The following is a 24599-nucleotide window of genomic DNA, read 5'->3' as shown; positions in this document are numbered from 1 at the left end:
TTTCCATGATGAAACTCTCATCAAAGAGGAAGTGATGTGAAGCAGATGACTTGTCATGGTTACCAACCTGATGGGGGAGGAGGAGATGGAGTGCTGGCAGTGATATCATCATCTTTATCTGCAATAAAGGTGTAATTGACACACAGACCCACCTGTCATTGAGTTCTATGTTCACCGGTACACCAAAACAGCATGCAAATGCAGACAAAATGACAGACAAGACTTCTACAGGCAGGACCCCATCTGGCAGGGTGGAGTCATACTGTGGCACTGTAGCAGCAACTTTGACAAAAGAAATAGCACTTGCCAACACTTTGCTATGACACAATTGTGTGCATTTACTATAGAAGTGTCAATTCCTGTCAAGTAGAGGAGATAACATATTACTTAGGCTTTTTTTTAGAAACAGTAGATTATATTAGCACTTTTTCTTTACATTTTAGAAAGCACTTATTAAAAAAGAATTGTTTAAGATACTGAATCACATTTTATTATACAAAATAAATACTAAATAAAAATATACTAAACAAAACTTTTGAAAAAAACTAAATTTTGACAAGGTTAGGAAAAAAAATGTTCTAAAAAGGTACTATTAAAATAATACAGCATTTCAAGACACTAAAACAAAATTCAGATAATTATTTTGAGGTATTAAGTAAAACAATAAAAGCAGGTTATTTTGAGTTATCAAAAACATAAAAACATTTTGAGCAGGTTTTTGATAATTCAGAAAAAAAAATCAAGATGCTACATCTACAGCTCTTTGATAATATTTTCTCAAAGTAAGATTATTAATTATTTTAATATGCTGATAATAGAATAATAGAGAAGAATACTGTTTTTTTCGCACTATAAGGTGGACTTAAAATTCTTAAATTTTCCCAAAATTAGTCAGTGCACCTTTTAATCCGGTGTGCCTTATGTATGAATTTTACCAGTCAGGTTGTGAGGAGCAGTAAAGCCACTCTGCTTTAGTGTACAGTGTTATTATATAGTTTATTTCTATAGTTTAGTTCTCCAGCACCAAGACTCAAGACTAAAGCAGTTAGCCTTAGTTGCTAGCCGCGCTGTTCAGAGGTGAGTATTATCGGACTGTAGCCTGCTGCTAACTGTGGCTAGCACTGCCATACTAAGCGCTAGTTAGCTCTTTCTCTGTTCAGAGGTGAGACTATCAGCTTGTAGCCTTCCAGTTTACCCTGTTACCCGTCTTACTGTAGATAAACGGAAGTGCTTTACTCACCCAAATGTATTGTTTTCAGAGAGAAATCTGTGTAGATTAACACCCAGCGCCTTATAATCCAGTGCGCCTTGTGTATGAAAAAAGACCAGAAAATAGACGTTTATTATCTGGTGTGACTTATAGTGCGAAAAATACGGCAAACCACTGTGTTGCAAACCACTGCCAGAATCACAGAATAAAGAAACTACCAGGCAGGAATTGGCTTCAATAGACAGACACACTTATGATGGATGGAACAGAAATGTGAGCTTCATATATGAATCTGCAGTCTTAAATGTATGAAATGGGGTGATGTGAAGCTGAAGCACTATGTTTACACATGCTTGTCTAAAGGCCAAGCAGGCCAAAAAGCAAACCATGTGTTTTTGCAAATGATGAAATAAATGGATGAAGATGCATTTGCTGTCTATGAACAAACTACTAAGAATAATAATAGCTATGAAATAAAACAGAGCACAGCCACACACATTTGAATGGCTTCACACACACATAAACAGCTCTTGAATGGTGCCACACACACATACGCAGCTCTTGAATGGTCTGCCATATTCGATGACACAAATAAAAAGAGGACCTTCCATAACAAAATAGAATGTATAAAAGCACAAACATAGGCTAAACCAAAACTGGCTAACCTTGCGGCCATGTGATCAATCCACACAGACAAAAGTGCATATATGCAAATATGGTGATACACTCTGACATAAGCAAACATAATTATACACAAGTGCACACAGAGTGACTATAGGCAGACAGGTATACTTTACGCAGGGTCAGACCTTTGAGGATGGGGGTAGGAGGGGGAACCACCATGACTATCGGGATTGTACCAGCAGCCTTCACCGCATCATTCATAGGTGGGGCTGATTGGGACAAGGCTAGTGGATGTTAGTATTGTCTGTCTCTTTCTCATGCTCTCATACACACATACAACAGTCCCAACATCATCTTTTTTCTTCACATCATCCTCAAATTTCCTTACTACTATTTTTTCATCAACCTTATCATCATTAAGGTGTGAGTTCAACTAATAAATCTGATCTGGAATTCAAACTCCACACTAGACCAAACAGATATGAGACAGTGGAGGAAATGGTACTCAGTGTAATCAGAAAATATTTGAGAAGACTACAAACAATACACTTCGTCTCCATAGGAAAGTCCAAAACATCAATAAAAGATGGCAACAAAAAGGTATCTGTAACAACCATGCAATATCTTAACTTAAAGATTTATATTTAAGAAAACAAACTTCAAACTTCATTCTAGCTTCAGGTCAGGATTTTTTGTCAATCCTTCCAATTTGAAAAGATAATTGAACACTGTGGCTCTAAAATGATGTGGAGCTGCTAAAGCTGCTGCTCTTCCATTTAGATCTCAATATTATTGAATTATTATTGAATTATAAGTTTTTTTTTCTCTGACAACTAATTAACTATTATTTGAAAATGAAATAAACAAAATTCTAGGAGTTTTGCAAAGTACTGTATACAAGTAAATGTAATGAGTGATTTTAAACTGCAAATTTTTGATGTTAGACAAAAATATTAAATGAATATATTTATTATAACTGTAATTTTAAAACAGTAAGGTAAATAAAATCTACATATAACAATAAACCAGTTCATATCAATTGAGAATTCATTTTGCACAAAAAATCTCTATGAAAAACCTTTTTTTCAGATAAACACCCAGGTTACAGTATGTGTGCATGCCTGGGCAGATAATCTATGTTAAAATAGACTTCCAATGGTTTTAATTAAGGGATAAATAATGCATAATTAAAGCATTCTTAGCTGCAAGCAAAGCATAAGGCAATGCTTAATATTTCCATTGTTAGTCCCAGAAATCTGGGCCATACAAGACCCACCAGTTAGATAAATATGCTTTCCAGCATTATAGCATCAAAGAAAACATGTATGTAATACATAATCACCCAGAAAACTGCCAGGATAAAACATAGAACTCTCCAACAGGCAAGTTCTAGAGATCACAAAGGACACAATACAGAGTATGGCTATAAAAGAACTAAAGCTACTGTGCTACTGAGAGGGGTTAAATATGAAAGGAAAGATAGAAAGATTTCACAAGATCTATATCTGCATTGTATCGAATGCTGTGTCACAGACTAACAAATGCAAAAAGTATTTGTGGCATTATAGCCAAATTACAACAGGAACATTCAAACTATTGAATTAATATGTTAAGAAAGTATTTGTCCTTACTCTTTGCTATTAAATGATTCTACCCCTTGTATAATCTTAACAGTCCATATACCGTACTACACATATATTAAGGATGAGAAATAAACCCAAGACAATATACATATCCTGATGGTGCAGCTTTCATAGAAGTAAAAACAAAAAGAGCTAATGTGTGACTCAAGAATGACAATTGTGGCTCTGATCTACACATGCTGAAATATGCACATTTTCAAGTAAGCATGAATGTCTGAGTTACAAGAAAAGGCCATATCATTGCTGTCATTGTATACATATATACAATATCTGCTCATTAGAAATTTGAGTGCTAATAAATGAATTAAGTACAAAACTGTACATAATACAAAAACTGCACCTTTTCCAAGTTGAGATAATGAAAGATTTTTTGACAGCAATGTTATGAATCATGCTTTGAAAGTGTTAAGATCAGAGACTAAACAATACTCACCTGGAGACAGAATGGTAGTTTCCTCCTTAAATTCACACACTTGTACCATCACAACATCTTGTGTGGGTTCTGGCTCTGCCTGTCCATGCTCTACAGGCTCTGTCACTATTGGCTGCGACTCTGTGACCTCTGCCACTACTGGTTGTGGCTCGATAATCTCAGTTATTATTGGCTGTGGCTCTAGGACCTCAGGTGCTACTGGTTCTTGTTCTGGTACAGTCACTATGGGCTCTGGGTCTTTGACCTCCGCTGCAGCCTCTGTACAAACACAGCCAACTACAGCAGCAAGCCTACAGCCCGACTGCATGCACACACACACATACAGTTCTGCACAAAGGTCTACACAGGCAACTGTGAAATCTGTTTAGGAACATACTGGTCTTATCTGTGAGTCCTGTTCATAATTGTAAGACACTATATTACATTAGAAACAATTTGTTTTGCTTAGTTTTACAAGCAGCTCACCTGATTTTCTTTGTTGAAAGTGGGTTTTGAACCAATACTTGATCATTTTCTCAGATGCAAAGACCTTTGCACAGCATACTAAGGCCTGACTTATATGATGGTTAGCCATTTGGCAACAAAATACAAATTGTAAACAGTATTAGAAAATAGAGCAACGTTGTAAACTTCTATATATGATGTTAATAATCAGGATGCTTCAAATGATGTCAGAAGAACCACTTTTGGCTCTCCAAAGAAACTTTTTTAAGGTTTCTAAAGCTTATATATGATGAAATATTTATTTATTTATTTTTACCAATTTAAATGTATTCAGATTCCACATCTTTATTACAAATATGGTTCTTGGCCATAAAATGTTCATATTGGTCAGGAACTGCGACTACAAACATACACAAAGAAACACCTGCAACTGCTGTCAATGCAGATGTAAACAACATGCTATAGATGCAAAGTGACTTGATTTACAATGTTTTCATATCAAAAAGTATAAAGTTATGCTCTATAAGTGCTCATTTGTCCATTTTGTGTATTTTTACATTTTGGGATTAGTGCTCATCTAAATGTTTACAGCAGATAAAGTCACTGTGCATCTATGAAACATCAATTTCCATATAAGCAAAACACCACAAACTCATCCTGCATCCTCAATGTGCATTCTGAAGAGCCAAAATCGAAGCATATTTCATTGTTATCAATTGTGCACAAGAATGATAGTCTTTTAAGGTGGTAATCCCCAGTGCTTGAAGTACTCTTGTACTCTTCCATGTTTTTAAATGTGGACCCACTCTCTTAATGTGACCATTGATATTTTGACTGGTTCTGACTCTGAGTTTGTCTCACTGTTTTTTCCCACTCCTAACTAAAACAGATATTCTGATTTGTTCTGTTGTGGAGTTTGATCATCCCATATTGTGTGGCAAGAAGCAGTAGAAAGTGAAAAGGACTTAAACAGATGTATTTAATCTTTGACATATGACCTATTATTTTATGTATCAGTGGCTTATGTCTAGTCCCAGTACTTAAGAAATAGTCATGATGCTCCAAAGAGTCAAATATAGAAGTGCTGGTATGGCATACTAAGACATACAAGCCAACTTCTAGCACTGGATATCCCAAACATTTTTAATGATCCATCAGTTTTTTTTTTATGCACATACACAGGCTGGCTGTCTGAGTTTGGTAGATTGGGCCTTATTCATCAACAGTTCTTTAGACACAATTTATTCCTAAGACAAATTTACACAGGTTTTAAACCTGCAAACAAATCTGCAGTTGATGAGCACATCGTGAATCTGATGTAGAATTTTTATTAGGTCAAATTTAAGAAAATTCTTAGGAAGATCTTGGTGAATGAAGCCCAAAGTTCTTACAGGTTCATACTTTACCTTTCATTTGCTGTCATTTTTCATTCTCCATTCTGTGCACATACTGTACATTACCACTGTGTCCAAGGCAGACAAAGTTAGCAGATGTAAGGTCAGCTTGCCATCCATGAAGCAAAGCAAGCATAAGCGTGTGGAGCTCAGGTGGGGATTAGGGCTAACACGGTAAAAAGCCTTTGTGCATGTGTGCCTGTTTGTGTGTAAGTGAGGGTTTATATGGTTGTACTTTTTTCAGTCAGTTGTGGTGAACACGCAGTGTGAAGAAACAAAGTGGAACCCAAATACACCCTTTTGCACACGTGAAGGAAAAGTGCTGCGGGTGAACATTAAAGTGAGCTGGAAAAAGGTGGAGAGAAAGAGAGAACAGAGAAAGAGGGAGACCTACCTGGTGGAGACACCTCAAGAGAAATCTCGGCTGGGGGCAGGGCCTCCCCAGTGCCTGGTGCAACATTCTCTGAGTGTGTGACAAACACAGCGGGAATGCAAGCGCCACTTTCACAGCATGAAGCATCAGTACACACACATACACACAAACGGGACACAAGACGCACACTGACACTTATAAACACACATACAGACAAACAGGACACAATATAATACACATACATAGATATACAAGACACAACATTATTCAAAACAGAAAACACACACACACACCTACACACCATCAGTAAAGGACAGGAATTATGAGTAATGTCAAACATAAAGGCCATTTAACCTTTACCAGCATCTTTTTCTCCTTGGGAGATGAGGGAGGAGAAAAAGATGTGATCTCTGAGGAATGGGGTTGACATGAGCATAAAGATCGTGATGGAAAAGAAAGATCACATGGGAAAATATCTCTAAGTTCAATGGATTGACAGCCTGTCTGAATAAAAATGCTAGTGACCTGTAGCTGTTTAAATTTAAACAAACACACACACACACACACACTCACACACACACTCCTTTAAACTTCTTTAATGGCAACACCTTCAGAACAGGCCCTTCACAATGGACACTCACAAGTGCCTCACAAGCTGAGATGGGATTTCCAAAAGCATTTTGCTACAACTTATATACCACTGAACAAAAATCTGGAATCACTACACATTTACTGAAAATAAAGGTTTCTAATTATCCAAGTGTGATACTTCTCTGCAACAAAACAGAAATTCATACTGTATTTGAAATTATAACCAGTAGATTATTCAAGCTTATTAATTACTTAATACAATTAACTATCCAACTGCATTGTGTTTAAGATGTGACTATCTTATTCTTATTCTGTACAAATAAAACAGGTTAAAGAAGGCCTATCCTACACAGGGGGGTAAAATTGTCACGTTTGGTCCTGATTTTGCCTTGTGTTGTGTTTGCTTCTGTTCTTTTCCTGTGTTAACATTTTCTACTAGAATGCTGCCTCCAAGTTTGAGTTGTTACATTAATCATATCTGCAAAGGGCCAGCGTGGCTGTAGGTTATCCAGCCAAGCAGAAGTACGTGTGGTCATTTGATAAAGACTGATTCATAGATTAAACTAGTGGAATGAAAACACTCTTTGTTCTATTTTACTGTTGTCCCTGATGTCCACTTCTAACATGTGTATGATTTTATATGCCAGAAAATGCAGCTATTTATTTTTATATGATTAGGCTGTGTTTGCTACTGCATATTTACATAGTCCCTATAGCACGAAAGAGTTTGTGTCTCCAAAATAGCCACTTTACAGAAGAAGGAACTGGTCTCCAGATTATAATATTTAAATGTACACTCTAAACATTATTGCTGAAGAAAATAACCCCATTTATTAATATAACCTGTTTTAATGGCAGTGTGAACATGGCGTAAAATAGTGCTAGACTGAGCTTGGTCACATGGGCTCAGAGTGTCAGCTGAATCAACAAGCCACAATGCAAAGTAATGGGAATCATGATTAGCCATTCAGTGTGAACAGGGATTGACCTGGCTGACTGCTATCGAAGGTGAACTAGCTGCTCAAGTTAGATAAACACAGTGTCTATCCAGAGACATGCATAGTGTATTCTTAGAAAGAGAGGGTTCAGTTCTACCATCCTAAAGTGGATGTGGCAACATTTTGCACATAAGAATATTAGGCAGCCCAAGAAAATATAAATAATACTTTGCACTTTTGGAAGACCACAGACATGTCAAAAATGTTTATGACTGGAAAATCTGTTTAGGTCAACAATGTCAGTCAGAGGAAATAAAATGTATGTCTCATTTTATTGTCAACACAATGTGTATGCAAGAAAGGTTCTCTGAATATTCATATGATGTAGAGTTGCACGGTGTACCGAAGGTTCGATTCTTTTTCGATACTACGTCATCACAAACGATTCGGTTCTTTAGCGTTCGATGCTTTCGATACTGTATATAGCCCAGTCACTAGCTTCAAATGAGTCAAATTAGTAGGCGCGATTTGATTCAGTTCATAAGAAAACTGATTCACGCCGCAGCAGTCGGTGTGGCAGGATTCAGATAAACTTAGTGTTCTGAACAAATGAATCGATTCACGCGCAGAGCAGCAGCGAGTGTAGAATGGCGACGGCTAAAATAACAGATGTCTCTCGTCCGCGACTTGTGAACAAAACGGGCGCGAGGAGTGAAGTGTGGGAAAATAGTCTGAGATGTAGGCATCTGTTTTTTATTTATATTTTTATTTTTAAATAAAATAACGAAAACTGAAAGTGAAACTAAACTACTTTATTTATTAGCGCTGTTTTCACTCCCGCAGTTGTACAGCGGGGGGTGTTGTGCCGATTCTGTCCGCGAAGCGGGAGTCGGATTCAGTAGCGGATTCGGCACAAGCGCGGCGGCACCTCGCGGTCCGCTGTGTTAGTTGTAAGCGCTCGCGCTAGCCGCAAAATACGACAGAAAACACTGAGGGAGCTGCAGACTTATGTGTGGGACTAGAATATGAGCACGAGGAGATAAAAGAGAACCTTTACCTGAGAGTAGCTCAAATCAGAACACGCAAATCTCTCTCACTCTCACTCTCGCTGTGTCTCTTTCTCTCTGTCTCTCTCTCTCTCGCACGTGAACGCCTCCGCGTTTGACCTGCAGCACTGTGTTTAGCTGTTCTTAAAAATCATTTTAATTAAATAATAGTTCTATGCTTCTATGTTAGTGTTATTTAACATAATTCTGATCATATTTCGCTCATTCATTTAGCAGACAAGCACCCTGATCTCTACAAAGAGCTGTGAAGTCCACAGGTTAGTGGAGTTAGTCAAGATACACTCTGTCTGTAGCTTTACTAAGATTTACTAGCGACTGCTAGTAAATCACGTTAACACGGAGAGGAGTGTGCAGGAGTTTTGTTTTGGACCCGTGGTTTTCTCTATTTCTCCATTATCCCATTGGCTGTGAAACATGAACTCAAGATGTTCACGTTTTCGCGTTTCCATCGCAAATCTGTGGTCAGGCACGTAGCCTGCTTGATCGTTACACTGAACATGGGCTTATTAAAAACGGTAAACGGTTGATTAATAAAACGGAGCAGTGAGTGTTAAAATGAACATAACATTGTAATGTTCTTCTGTCTCTTTATTTTCCTTATTCAGAACTTAACTTCTGCCCGCCCGTCAGGTTCACATAGTCAGGCTACCATTACCTCTGGTTTTAGTTTTAGTTTTTAGGAAGTGTTTAGATAATTATTTTATAGTTAAGGTTATAATGACAAAACTTGTTTTTTGTTCAAATGTTTCATTTTAGAATAAAAACGTTTGCACCGATTGTTCAGTGTTCAATCCAGTTCAGTCAAAAATAAACATTTTATGTTCAGATATTTTTATTGTTTTTTTTTCTTCCAAGTATCGTTTTGGTATCGAGAATCGTGATACTACAGTTGGTATCGGTATCGAAGTCAAAATTTTGGTATCGTGACAACCCTAATATGATGTACTTGGTTGTTCATCAGACAGATAGAGAGCATAGGAGATCATTGCCATCTACAGTGGATTTAACTCTTAATTGCAGTGGAAATTATAATTAGTGGTTTCTTTCTGCTGATTTAATGATATTTTCATAAAAAAAACCTCTAAAATATGTAAATATAGCTACCGTTATTTACTCAATTTTTTTAGGTTAAATGTTTTGTTCATACAGCAATTATACATATCTACAGTGATTTCTCATAACATTATCATCAACTCCTTGTTTCTACCCACATGTTTAGGCTGATATACAGCTCTGGAAAAAAATAAGAGAACACTTAAAAATTATAAGTTTCTTTAATTTTACCTAATTAAAATACTCAAGAGAATTATAATCAAGAGGAAGGACGATCACAAGCCAGTTATTCAAAAGTAGTGTGTAAGACTGGTGGAGGAGAGCATGCTAAGATGCATGAAAACTGTGATTAAAATAACAGGGTTATTCCACCAAATATAGATTTCTGAACTCCTAAAACTTTATGAATATGAACTTGTTTTTTTTTTTTTTTTTTGCATTATTTAGGGTCTGAAAGCCCTGCATCTTTTTAGTTATTTCAGCCATTTCTCATTTTCTGCAAAAAATGCTCTAAATGACAACATTTTGTTTGGAATTTGGGAGAAATGTTGTCTGTAGTTTATAGAATAAAAGAACATTGTTTATTTTACTCAAATATAACATTATACCTATACATAGCAAAATCAGAGAAACTGATTCAGAAACTGAAGTCGTCTCTTTTTTTATTTTAGAGTTGTACAGGTGAGATAAGGGGTGAAGTGGCGCGAGCGGGCAAATAAAACTGTAGCTCGCTAGCATAGCTAATGCTGACAAATGTACCTCAGACTTACCGAGAGACACAGGCGGAGTTATGTGTTTGAGCAGCTCTTCAGTCCGTTTCCAGAATATTCACTTCAGTTCGGTGTTTATTTTGTTAAGTTTATATCCGTCTCATTGATCTTAGTTGTGGAATTAAAGCAATTCTTCGCTGAGATATTAGTAAATATGAAGAATAAACATATTTACATATATTTACAGACTGTAAAAATGTGTGTATTAACTACACATTTCAGCTTGTAACGGTCGTGTTTCAAACGCAGTGAGAGAGCGCGCGCTGTAAAACTAACCAATCAGAACAGAGGTCAGGTTGATACAGTCCCGCCCATGCTGAGTTTTCATTGGTATTTTCAAATCTGTCACTCAAATGTTTTTTTTTTTGTTTTTTTTTTTTTGTTTTTTGTTTTTTTGCTTACATTTGTTTAACTTCTACTGAATTACTGAAACTTGAAAATGCACTAGGGGTTTTCTGAATACGTATTTCATAAAATGGTTTAACAAATTAAACCCTATAAGCAAAGCTTAGATATGAAAAAAACATTATTTCTTTTCATTATTAATCTTAATACTATTTTTAGTGTTTCCATCTTTGTACCAAACACATTATATCTGCAAGGTGCCACAAATATAAAATATACAGCACAAGTCAAAAGTTTATGCACACCTTAAATTCAGTGGTTTATCACTATTTAAAGATTTATGCATTATATATTAATTCTTAAGTCCTAAAACTATGAAGAAAAACATGGAATTATTTAGTAAACAAGTGTTAAATAAACCAGAATGTGTTTTATGTTTTAAAATTTGCTCAAATAAAGACAGCTTTGTACATCTTAGCATTTTCTTAGTTAGCTTTATGGGGTAGAGTCACCTGGAAAGGTTTCAGTTACCTGTGTTAAACTTTTTAAATTTAATTACTTGAATTTCTCACCTCTCAGTTGTGTTGTGAGGAGGTTGAGTTGGTATACAGTGAATGGCCCTATTTGAGTAATGTTTTAACCCATATTATGGCAAGAACTACTTGACTAGGTAAAGTAAAAAAAAAAAAGAAAATTTTCAAGAAAATATCTAGAATATGACTAGAATATGAGCACGAGGAGAAAAAAGAGAACCTTTACCTGAGAGTAGCTCAAATCAGAACACGCAAATCTCTCTCACTCTCACTCTCGCTGTGTCTCTTTCTCTCTGTCTCTCTCTCTCTCGCACGTGAACGCCTCCGCGTTTGACCTGCAGCACTGTGTTTAGCTGTTCTTAAAAATCATTTTAATTAAATAATAGTTCTATGCTTCTATGTTAGTGTTATTTAACATAATTCTGATCATATTTCGCTCATTCATTTAGCAGACAAGCACCCTGATCTCTACAAAGAGCTGTGAAGTCCACAGGTTAGTGGAGTTAGTCAAGATACACTCTGTCTGTAGCTTTACTAAGATTTACTAGCGACTGCTAGTAAATCACGTTAACACGGAGAGGAGTGTGCAGGAGTTTTGTTTTGGACCCGTGGTTTTCTCTATTTCTCCATTATCCCATTGGCTGTGAAACATGAACTCAAGATGTTCACGTTTTCGCGTTTCCATCGCAAATCTGTGGTCAGGCACGTAGCCTGCTTGATCGTTACACTGAACATGGGCTTATTAAAAACGGTAAACGGTTGATTAATAAAACGGAGCAGTGAGTGTTAAAATGAACATAACATTGTAATGTTCTTCTGTCTCTTTATTTTCCTTATTCAGAACTTAACTTCTGCCCGCCCGTCAGGTTCACATAGTCAGGCTACCATTACCTCTGGTTTTAGTTTTAGTTTTTAGGAAGTGTTTAGATAATTATTTTATAGTTAAGGTTATAATGACAAAACTTGTTTTTTGTTCAAATGTTTCATTTTAGAATAAAAACGTTTGCACCGATTGTTCAGTGTTCAATCCAGTTCAGTCAAAAATAAACATTTTATGTTCAGATATTTTTATTGTTTTTTTTTCTTCCAAGTATCGTTTTGGTATCGAGAATCGTGATACTACAGTTGGTATCGGTATCGAAGTCAAAATTTTGGTATCGTGACAACCCTAATATGATGTACTTGGTTGTTCATCAGACAGATAGAGAGCATAGGAGATCATTGCCATCTACAGTGGATTTAACTCTTAATTGCAGTGGAAATTATAATTAGTGGTTTCTTTCTGCTGATTTAGTCAAATGTGCCAAAGATTTACAGCAGGTAAACTTACAATATTAGTTACGCTAATAAAAATACAGAAAAGCTAAAGAAAAAATTACATTTTAATTAATGATTTTACTTACCATGTCAGTATGCAAAAATGCATGTACAAATGTCAATTTCAAAAAGTACATTCTTGTTTTTTTTTCTTCTGCTGCGTACGTAACTGTGGTTTTTGGTGAGTATAGCAGTTTTGAGGGACCAGGGTACTGATAAACCATAAGGGAATAAGCAGAGCAGCAGCTGATTTGCTCTCTTAAACCTCTTCCCTTTCTTTTATTTACATTCTTAGATTCACTCATTTACATAATGTCAATGAAAGTATGTGTTGAAAACACTCTATTACTCACCTTCAGGTTGACCATCATCTGTAAAAAAAAAAAAAAAAAAGTATAAATATGACATTATTAGGATATTTTGATCATTTGTTCATTACTGATGCATGATGAATGGCTATATTGCTATAAATCTGGTTTAAATATTAACAATCTGGAAAAGTGAGTCTGTTTATTCTCTATTACTCAAAGGCAACAACGTCCATGTCAAATTACCATATCAAATACCTGAAAATAAAACACAAATTCTTTAGGCAACAGTAAATCTTGATTACATTCAGATCCATATGTATCTGGACGGTAACAACAACTTTACTACAGAACACTGTAAACTAGTCATGTTTTCGTCACATTTATTTAAATGTTGAAAATGAGTGGTGCATCACTTTACAGATAATAGCTTCCAATACACCAGAAAAGAAATGCAATGTGATAACATTAAAAATGACATTATATTCAAATTGCATTACCTGCAAGCAGCAACAGAGGGAGCGCTTTACACTGCAGACTCTACTAAATATTTCTAACAACTTCAGTCAAACAGTCAATTTAAATAAACAATGTAATGAACATAAAATGAATATAACATCACTACCTTTGAACTGAGCTATATACTGACATGTCAAAAGTCATATTATAGAAACAAATATCATGTCCCTTGACTGTTGTCATGTCCCATGGAAGCTAAAGAAGCGCTGACCTCTGGCATATTCGTGTGTAGTCTCCTGCACTGACTGTGGAAAGGTTTCTTCTAAGTTTTTGCCTGTTTGCAGCTTTAACCAACCATACACATCCTGTCCTAATCACTACCACCCACTGCCCTATCCACTGAGCGTGGTAATACTGTCTATGACAAAAACCCAGTACACTTGTGACACTATGGATCAAGGAAAATTAAATTAAATCACCTCAGCACTGTTGTCAAATATTTACTAGCCTAGTAAATATTTAATGATATTTTCATAAAAAAAACCTCTAAAATATGTAAATATAGCTACCGTTATTTACTCATTTTTTTTAGGTTAAATGTTTTGTTCATACAGCAATTATACATATCTACAGTGATTTCTCATAACATTATCATCAACTCCTTGTTTCTACCCACATGTTTAGGCTGATATACAGCTCTGGAAAAAAATAAGAGAACACTTAAAAATTATAAGTTTCTTTAATTTTACCTAATTAAAATACTCAAGAGAATTATAATCAAGAGGAAGGACGATCACAAGCCAGTTATTCAAAAGTAGTGTGTAAGACTGGTGGAGGAGAGCATGCTAAGATGCATGAAAACTGTGATTAAAATAACAGGGTTATTCCACCAAATATAGATTTCTGAACTCCTAAAACTTTATGAATATGAACTTGTTTTTTTTTTTTTTTTGCATTATTTAGGGTCTGAAAGCCCTGCATCTTTTTAGTTATTTCAGCCATTTCTCATTTTCTGCAAAAAATGCTCTAAATGACAACATTTTGTTTGGAATTTGGGAGAAATGTTGTCTGTAGTTTATAGAATAAAAGAACATTGTTTATTTTACTCAAATATAACGTTATACCTATACATAGCAAAATCAGAGAAACTGATTCAGAAACTGAAGTCGTCTCTTTTTTATTTTAGAGTTGTACAGGTGAGATAAAGGGTGAAGTGGCGCGAGCGGGCAAATAAAACTGTAGCTCGCTAGCATAGCTAATGCTGACAAATGTACCTCAGACTTACCGAGAGACACAGGCGGAGTTATGTGTTTGAGCAGCTCTTCAGTCCGTTTCCAGAATATTCACTTCAGTTCGGTGTTTATTTTGTTAAGTTTATATCCGTCTCATTGATCTTAGTTGTGGAATTAAAGCAATTCTTCGCTGAGATATTAGTAAATATGAAGAATAAACATATTTACATATATTTACAGACTGTAAAAATGTGTGTATTAACTACACATTTCAGCTTGTAACGGTCGTGTTTCAAACGCAGTGCGCTGTAAAACTAACCAATCAGAACAGAGGTCAGGTTGATACAGTCCCGCCCATGCTGAGTTTTCATTGGTATTTTCAAATCTGTCACTCAAATGTTTTTTTTTTTGTTTGTTTTTTTTTTTTGTTTGTTTTTTTGCTTACATTTGTTTAACTTCTACTGAATTACTGAAACTTGAAAATGCACTAGGGGTTTTCTGAATACGTATTTCATAAAATGGTTTAACAAATTAAACCCTATAAGCAAAGCTTAGATATGAAAAAAACATTATTTCTTTTCATTATTAATCTTAATACTATTTTTAGTGTTTCCATCTTTGTACCAAACACATTATATCTGCAAGGTGCCACAAATATAAAATATACAGCACAAGTCAAAAGTTTATGCACACCTTAAATTCAGTGGTTTATCACTATTTAAAGATTTCTGCAGTATATATTAATTCTTAAGTCCTAAAACTATGAAGAAAAACATGGAATTATTTAGTAAACAAGTGTTAAATAAACCAGAATGTGTTTTATGTTTTAAATTTTTGCTTAAATAAAGACAGCTTTGTACATCTTAGCATTTTCTTAGTTAGCTTTATGGGGTAGAGTCACCTGGAAAGGTTTCAGTTACCTGTGTTAAACTTTTTAAATTTAATTACTTGAATTTCTCACCTCTCAGTTGTGTTGTGAGGAGGTTGAGTTGGTATACAGTGAATAGCCCTATTTGAGTAATGTTTTAACCCATATTATGGCAAGAACTACTTGACTAGGTAAAGTAAAAAAAAAAAATGAAAATTTTCAAGAAAATATCTTCAAGTGCAGTCCCAAAGACCATCAAAACGGTACGATCAAACTGGCTCTCATCAGGATCGCCCCAGGAAATAAAAAGTTTATCACAGTTACCAGTCTTGGAAACCACAAGTTAACAGCTATTATGTAGCCTGCCCAGAGGCAAGGTGTGCATATGCGGGGAAATTTACAATAATAGCACTTTTTTCGTTTTACAGCTAAAAAAAAACAGTTCTGAATTAATTATGGCAGGCAAAGATCACAGTATCTTCAGTAATACATTCTACAAATTGTATAATAACTTCATTTTGTCTATACATTACAGAATTATACTACAATGCACAACAGTGTAACTGCGGTTAAGTTGGTGAAAACTGCAGTTATTTTTGTTAGAGTGGTGGACCCCTTGAACTACAGCATCTTTTAAAGCACCTAGTCATTGCTCAGCCCTGCAGAATTAGTCTCCATCAGAGCATGAGTCTAGACACCCAATAAATCTAAATTGTCAACAGAGGCTCTTGTTGACACACCATTATACTGAAGAATGCAGAGGGCATTGAGATGAAAGAACAGATCTGGCTTCCACACAACCCCGAAACGATTAGAGGACTTAGACACTGGCCCTTCTGGATCAATGAGACCCTGCATCACTGATATGGTCAAGCCTGGAGGGTTTAAAATAAAAGTGCTGTGTTATTTTTATGTCTGCAGAGCATGGACACGTGAGGGTGCACCTGACTCTTCCTACTGAGGACAAAGACGACTGATCTTCACACCTATAAATCCATGGTTTTATAACGGTGAGTGGTTCTCTTCACACCCTACATCAAACCTTCAAGATCCATTAAAATACTAGGCATCTAATTCGGCTTAGGTAATCTAGTTTTGGAAAGACCGTTCTATTAAGCTACATAAGTTCGTGACACGTGCATCCTTGCAGGGAACCGGTATTCAGCACAACACCATCAATGTGACAAAACAACACTATATAACAGCAACATGTGTAAACGTAGCAAAGAGCATATGTAATATGAACCTTGCCAAATACACCCTTGAAAAAAACTTTTTTAGAACTAAAGCAGTGATTCCACATAGGTTCTCATAGTTTTAGGTCCTGATTTGGCAACAAATAGGAATAAAACCAAAATATAGACCATCTGGGGGTCCCTTAAAGAAACACTATTGTGTCATTTAGATCATTTTAAAGCATTCTATATATTTTAGAACATTAATCATCTAACCACCAGACAGCCGAGAGGATGCAACCCTGAGACAAACAGGAGTTTGCTTGTGTGCAAAACACATATCATAGACGTGTGAAACACATATTACATGGTGTCACTATTGACTGTACTCCCAACATCATGTGGTTCCCATTCACTTCGCCCACTCACTGGCCCGGTCTCCTGTGAATTCTGGGAGGGCGCCAGGCGAGGGAAGCGCCAAGCACGGCAGCTCTTTTGTCAAGCGCCTGTAGAAACACAGAGCCTGACTGTTGCATTTCTGTCCTCTTGCCTGAAAGACCATGTGAAGGCAGCAACTGAGAGAGAGCCAGGAGAGACACCTGTGCTCCACTACTCCTTTAGTCATGAGATATTTTTGACTTCTCTCAAGTTTCATGTCTCTTGTCTCTTGTCGGCCATTTATCTCTGGGGACTATTCAACTTTTTGTATTTCACACAGACAAACTGTCTTCCAACAAAACTATCAGTAGAGATTGAAATCGTAAACTGTTCAGATGTTAAATTTAATTCAGTGTTTTTTACTATAATGCAGTGGTCTTTATACTAAACCACCAACCACAGCAATGCTATGTATTCTAGCGGCCAGCAAGAGAAAGCACAACACATAATGCTAATAAAAGTCTTTGGTGCCTACCAGTGTGACAAATGTGAGGCGCTATGGATAAGAGTTTAATGAACATGAACCCAAAGAAGTACCATATATTTATACCCACCCCCTTCAAAAGAGGAGGATTTGTGGCTCTGGTTAAAGCTTTTCCTGTTTTGAGGAGGAGAAACCACCCCTTAAACCCAGGGAACCCAGAAACCATCCTTACCCAAAGAAATGGTTTGGCTTTGTAGCTCCAGTAAAGCAGATGGTTCAGAAGCTTGTGAAGTTTTTAGGTTTGCTGTTTTTAGGTTTTACCCGACAGTCTGACTAAAACCCAATATGTTCACTTCTCCAGAGCTATATAACTGTTTCCCCTCTACAAAATGGTAGGAGCAAATGTATGGACATGTGGGTTTCCCTCTTCTTTGGAATGCAGAGCATCTAAGACAAATATCAAATCAAATCAAATTTATTTTTATAACGCTTTTCACAAATGATGTTGTAAGAGAAATGTGGTAGGAGCACAGAAAATCAGAAAAAAACATTATACATGCAGCATAGAACCTCCAGTGAGCGACAGAGGTAATGTAGTATCAAATGTACTACCAAGGCTAATATATAAAGGGGGACCCATCCTCCTCTGGTCAGACAACTTATAAATGAATGTTGAAATGTCATTATTCATCCTCATGGGTCTAAAATTCACACGGGTGAATGCAAGCAGTTAGACAATTCCTTTTTAGAATTCATGATGATTGTGTCATAGGGTGCCACACAACACTGATATTTTTAAGTTGTGTTCAGTAGCTAGTTAGCTATGCTCTAAATAGCTCCAATAATTATTAAAAAGCCTGTTGGAAAGTTGGGCTAGCTTAGCTAGCTACATTTAGATTAGAATATACAGAACAGAAGGTTTCTTCAGATGGCATTTACTTTCAATTCTTTCACTATGTTTTGCCTACATGCTTCAAAATTGTGATATATTTTAGCCACTAAGTGTGTTAATTATGTTATGTAGACACTTAATAACTCTGCCTAAATACTGCCAAAATTCATAGATGATCAAACTAATACTAATTGGACCTGTTGTCAATGAGGTTTAATTCCCCTTCTGGGCAAGCATCTTCTAGCTGTACGAAAAAAAAGCCTTTTGCAAAAACCCCTAACATTGTGTTCACCTATCAGTGTAACATGATTTAAACTGTGAGTCATTCTGGATAAGATTTCCTGCTAAACATCATTCATGCTTAAGATGTTTCCTAACCTGAGACAGATGGATGTAAGACCTTGAAGAACACCACAATGCAAGGGCAAGGGTACTTGTGGAGCCTATTTTATCTCCAGCCTCCCTGGGTTGTAAATATCTATGGGTAACATTATGAGATAAGCGTTGGATTGATAGAGATGGCTGCCATCTCCCTAGCCCCCCCACCCCTGCCTTCCTTTCAAGGCCCAATGGAGTGATGACACCAAAATGTGACTCATCCCTTTGGAAGCTGCATGTGAGATTTGGTTGTGATATGGATCCTTCCACCATCAAAGTGCCATTTATGTTGTTGTCAGTTCAGAGTGCTCTGTGGTGGCGAGCTGCCCAGGCCGCCTCTATCCCTTCCCAGTAATAATGCGAGCGGAGAAAAGTATTGTTTTACATCCCCGTGGAGCTGGGCCGCCCGCAGGTATGCTCAGCTGTCACTGCCGCTGCTGTGAGGACAGACAGGCTCTTATTGACTCCACTCTGAGCCAAACTGCTGCCTGCCCATGCATCGCCATCTTAATATAGACCTTTTAATGCAGACCCTCACTTAATAAAGAGCATTTTCAGCCACATGTGATTGTCATTCCAGATCAAACTAATACTGATTAAGTTTTTTGATGCTGCAGCTCTTTACTTGTCAAATACTTCACCTGAATGACATAATATGAGGCAGGAAAAAGTAGAGAACTCAAAGAAAGATGATTTGAGGATTTTGAAAGAATGCTAATTTGGGAGTCTACACAATATACCAGTGAAAAGACTAAGGAACCACCTGCTGGCTTACAGAGAAGTGAGGATACAAAGAAGCCTGGCAGAGGAGCTACATGGGCAGAAGTGTTGAAGTGTTGTTTACAAGTGAGAGTGATTGCTGGCTGTAAATCGATAGAGGTGCAGACATGGGCTTTCCTCAATCTGTGACCCTAGCATGAAAAGAGAGAGTGGTCTCAGAGGTTAGTCAATGGTCAAGTGGTGATGAATTTCACTAAAAACTATGGCTTGGTTCACTATTTTGATTTGTTTTTCTGGCTTCTGGCAGGTAGTTGTAAGTAGTTGTTCATCACTGATTCAGACATGAAATCTGTCACCCATCCTACGAACACCACAAGAGTCAGAGTTCAAACAAACAAGAGCACAAAATTCTCAGCGCTGAGTAACTGGAGGAGAGCAAAATAGCTTGGGACAAACAGTGAGACAGAGCGAGAGAGAGTGATAAAGAGAGAGACAGAAGAGAGGAATGGGGATTAAAAGTCTGCTCATTCTGAACTATTTCCGGGTACAGGAATTCAGTTCCCCAGAGCTCGATGCTAAACTCATCATCATCCTGCCTTTTAAAGCCCGGCCTTTGCAATCTAAGGCCACTTAAACCTCCTCACTTTCACAACCCCATACATGCGCTAGGAAAAAAAAATATCTTGTGCAACAAAAAACTGTTTTAACTTAAAACTTGTTTATTTGACTTTTGTTAAGACTTTTTTTAATCCACTTGAAAAATTGTCATTCATTCAAAGTTTTGTAAGTAACATTTTACCAAACAGCCATAGCCATTAGGATTCCCTCTCATTGTCCATGTAAGTTATTTATAGAAGATGGTTTTGAGTAGGGGCATCTACAGCAGTACCTGTCTTCAGGGTTGCTCTCCTTTCAAACATAGTGCCCCTTTTCTCTGAACAACTAATAGTAATTGGGCATAAAATCATAGGTTTTGTGACTATGATTTTGTATAATTTTAATTTGTAATATGTATTATTTTACAGCATCTAAAAAGCATCAGTCCTTATGATAATACCATGAGCTCGACAGCTGTGCTGCCCGTCATTGTCTCCGACACCAACTCCCAGCTTGCCGGCCAAACATGTACTGAAATGGACCTTGCATGCTGCCCTGGTTTTGGCCATGTTTGTGAGCATCATCAAAATAACCGACTGCCATGCAGTCCTGCAAATCCCCCTCATACCACCAATAATCCCCATTGTCCCGAGATGGAGCAAGCTCGAGATTTGTTACCACCACTGGAAGGTATTATGAGCAGAAGGGGAGTAAGTATTAACTATGTGCTTTGGAGGGGAGACAGCATGTCTCTAAATAAAACTTTTGAGATCACTGATTCCTCTCACTGATGAATAATGTATGGAATCTGGGAATGACCCCATCTCTCAAGGATAAAATATTAAAAAATAGGTAAACAATGATCAGCTAAAAGTAGTATAGACACGACACTGGGAATAGCATGTAAACATTGTTTTCTTTGGTCTGCATGTTTTCTTCAACTTTACATGAAGGGCAAATCTAAAGAACCAGTACTAGGAACCACTGGCCAGTTCTACTACCTATTACTTCTCTGTCCATCAGTCATCACCAGCTGAGGCCACCTGACCTACCCATCATCACTCCTGACAGATCCATCCCATCCTAAGCACACACTCATCCCTGCAGTCTCATGCCAGGTCACCAGCATTGCATCATCAATCACAAATGGCCCAGGTAGCCCAGCAAAGCTGAGCACCGTGCCTCTTCTCACAGGTCCGAGTCTCAGCACCATTCCTTCCTCAGGCGGCACACATTGCTCTGCTGCCTCCACGCTCCTAATCACCTTGACTGCACCCTATCCATCAAGCCGGCACCCACAACAATAGCAGCTTTTTATAAAGCTCTCTGTGGATCTCCTCTCTCGTCTGTCCCCCCAAAAGGCCAGCACTGGGTAATACAATACCAATGCCAAAGTCACTTTCTGAATTCCAAAGCTCTAGATGGCGTTAAGATCACTTTGTCCATATTATTTCCACGGGGCCACAGCAAACAGGTTCAGAAAATTAACTACAAATATAATCAAATGACAGTTTTTTTTTTCCTGTGGATGTCCCTTATTTTATAGCCCTACTCCTAGAATTTAAAATTACCTAATTTATAACATCAACAAGTCATATTATGTTCTATCATGTATAATGTCTTAATAATAAGTCATCAAACAGGCAGCTCACAGTATCACATTTTACACAAACAAAAAAAACTTGATTTCTCCCTATCATGTTTTACAGCTGTGTCATTAAAAAAAAACATTACATTTACTGTGTGCCACTCATACCTTTCTTTGTGGGCTCAGGCATCTTGAGCTGTGCTCCACCAGAGATGTCACCAGACGAGGGGTACAGGCACAAGTCGGGGCCCCTTTGCCCTGAGTTAGCGTAAAGATTTAGAGCCGGCGCTCTGGTCAGTCAGCCTGTGGATTGTGGAAGAATGGAGGGGAAGAATGTAGAGGAGAAGGACGCTGTAAAGAAGAGCAAAGCCAGTGATGATGAGATGAGATGTGATGATGGCTGTCTGTGGCAGTCCCTAGAAAAGAGGACAGTGACTGGCAAAGTGACAGAACTGGGGAAGATGAAGTTAGCTGGTTTATATAGCGCTGGTCCAGGGCCACTCCTCCGTTTGGTCACGGCGCCCTAAAGCATCCCTGTCCCCTCGCTCTCCCCCCTGCACAGCGCAAGGGGATTAGGGGTGTCTCTCTATCCTGTCTCCCCCATGCCGCTGTGGAGGGACAGCCAGGGGAGGACAAGGGCCTGGCAGAGGAGGGGCTTGGATTCAATGTGCTATACTGAGCAGAGATGAAGGATCTGAATACCCCAAAACAGTTCAGTTGGTTCAAGACAGTTCAAATAGTTTTAGTGACATAAAAACATTTGGTTTAAAGGTAGCATAGGGTATATTTTCTCTGTATTTTTAGTACATGTTTATATAAGTATTTAAAAAAATATATTTTACAGGTTGCTGCAACAAATGCCATGCTGTGATTATAGTTGCCCATTAAAACCGTGTTATTTTGCAAATAAATGAAGAAAAGCATATCATAACACAGAATAGCATAGGATATTAGGGGTCCTTAGGTGATGCACCTTCAGCTTTATCTTACCATACCATAGAACAATTTATAATTTTATTGCTAGCCAGTTAGTAGGGTGCTTAGAGCACCACTACAGCCTGTGGATTCAAAGCTCAGGTTTGATAAGCTGCCGCTGTTGGGATCTTAAGCAAGTTCCTTAATCCTTACTGCTTCCTGGACATTGTAACGATGGCTGCCCACCGTTCCGGGCATGTGTGCTCACTAGTATGAACGTGTGTGTGTGTGTTTACTGCATAGTTGTGTTAAATTCAGAGGCCAGAGGCATTTTATTTGAGCTTTAAGCACAAGTAGTGCTTGGTGAGCAAGGTTAGAATAGCTAAAGCAAATTCAACCAGCTAATGTAGCTTCTAGCCTAGCACAGTATCTGTTCACTTCTCTGCTTTCGAGTTCCCCTTTTCATGTTTAGTAAACTGTAGTGGCTAGTGTTAGCTTTTAACCGAGCACAGTATATGCACACCTCCACAGCTTTAGCTTCCTTTCTGGCTCTGGCACTGGCAAAGGGCAAGCTGCAGTCACAAGGTCTGGTTCAAGTAGCAACCTATGTCAGAAACTGTTTTAACAATGACTTAAAGACTAATGGGCTAGGTATAGATTAGATTCTAGAGGTGATTTATTAATTAGATAACAGTTCGGGGATCAATAGTGTTTGGGGTTTACAGTACAGAACTTTAATTATTCAGTTATACCAAGTTAACAGGTTTCCATTTCAGGCTTGGCTCTACTGTTCTTTCTAAATAGAATGCCTAAGACACATACAGCAATGCAGAGGTGTTGGGCATCTGTAGAAATTGTGTTCCTCTTTATAAAGCAAGAATAAGTTTATTGGATTCTCTATTCACAATCCAAATGTTTGCTGATTATTTTTAAGCCTACAAAACTAAAACTGCCTATGAAACATCCATCACTATTTACTTAATTAGAAAGGAAGGTCCACATTAAGCGTCATGTCACCATTGTAGGAAGAAGAGACAAAGGAAGAAAAGGCAGTGAATGACACTTAAATATGAAAATCATTGGTTAAGGTCATTCTTTAGGGTTACCAAAGCTGAAACTCCACCACTAGAAGGTTAATTGATTTTTTTTTGTAAACTTATGAGTGAAAACGGAAAGCTTTTCTCTACCTTCCTGCCAAGAGTCAAAGATCAGTTTAATCCCAGTTGGGTGCAAACCAAGAGTGGTTAACTAAACAATTCAGCCTGTAAACTGTGATGAGATGCCTGGGCAATGTTTTTATAGTCTATACATAGAAAGTCATGATAAACCTTCACATTTGATATATCTGGAAACATGATAACATGGAAACAGTTTTTGATGGTTGGTGTGGCTGCCACACTAATTAAGCTGTCAACACCCTGCTTCTACACGTAATCAGCCACATAGAGAGAGTGAAGATTCACTCACCAAGGCTTAAAGCTGTGAGGCCTACAGAACTTAGGCAGCAAAGGATTCTTTTATAGCCACTGTAAGATGTCTTAAAGTGGCAGTTTGGAAACAAGCAATGGACAAGCACAGTACATGCTGGTACATGTATAAACCACAAGGATAAATGGAATATAGGGGTTCGTATCATAGGGCTCTGGGAAGTAGGATGCCCTTATTGGCATATTATGCCATACCGCCTGTGGGCTTACCATAGCATGTTGTTGCCAGCAGTTGATAAAAGAAGGAAGGCATCAGTGACATGAGGGATCTGTTAGGCCTACACAAAACACGATGGGGGATTGTTCGTCATGTGTGGAAGTAATCCAACAGCCATGATTGCGGGCATTCTGTGAGCAGTGATGCTTTCCACGAGTCATCTTGT

The 24599-nt window shown here is 37.5% G+C and overlaps 1 protein-coding gene across 14 annotated transcripts in view; it reads right to left on the bottom strand.

Moving 5' to 3' along the window:
- The window catches only part of mybpc1 (myosin binding protein C1), a 50089-nt gene extending 27813 nt beyond the window's left edge, over positions 1 to 22276 (bottom strand). For 6 of the 14 annotated variants that reach the window (XM_022671681.2, XM_049474303.1, XM_022671683.2 and 3 more), the window contains exons 1-6: positions 21983 to 22276; positions 13089 to 13106; positions 6143 to 6211; positions 3911 to 4168; positions 2020 to 2103; positions 68 to 118 (exon numbers count right to left, since the gene is read on the bottom strand). In XM_022671681.2, the coding sequence (XP_022527402.1) occupies positions 68 to 118; positions 2020 to 2103; positions 3911 to 4168; positions 6143 to 6211; positions 13089 to 13106; positions 21983 to 22004 (502 nt within the window). In that variant the 5' untranslated portion in view covers positions 22005 to 22276. The remainder of the gene's footprint in view (positions 1 to 67; positions 119 to 2019; positions 2104 to 3910; positions 4169 to 6142; positions 6212 to 13088; positions 13107 to 21982) is intronic. The other 8 variants (XM_049474305.1, XM_049474308.1, XM_049474310.1 and 5 more) reach the window with 5 other exon arrangements.
- Positions 22277 to 24599: the final 2323 nt, after the last annotated feature.

This window comes from Astyanax mexicanus, chromosome 2 (genome assembly GCF_023375975.1).
Source record: "Astyanax mexicanus isolate ESR-SI-001 chromosome 2, AstMex3_surface, whole genome shotgun sequence".
NCBI lineage: Eukaryota > Metazoa > Chordata > Actinopteri > Characiformes > Acestrorhamphidae > Astyanax > Astyanax mexicanus.
This window is presented reverse-complemented; position numbering and strand designations above follow the sequence as displayed.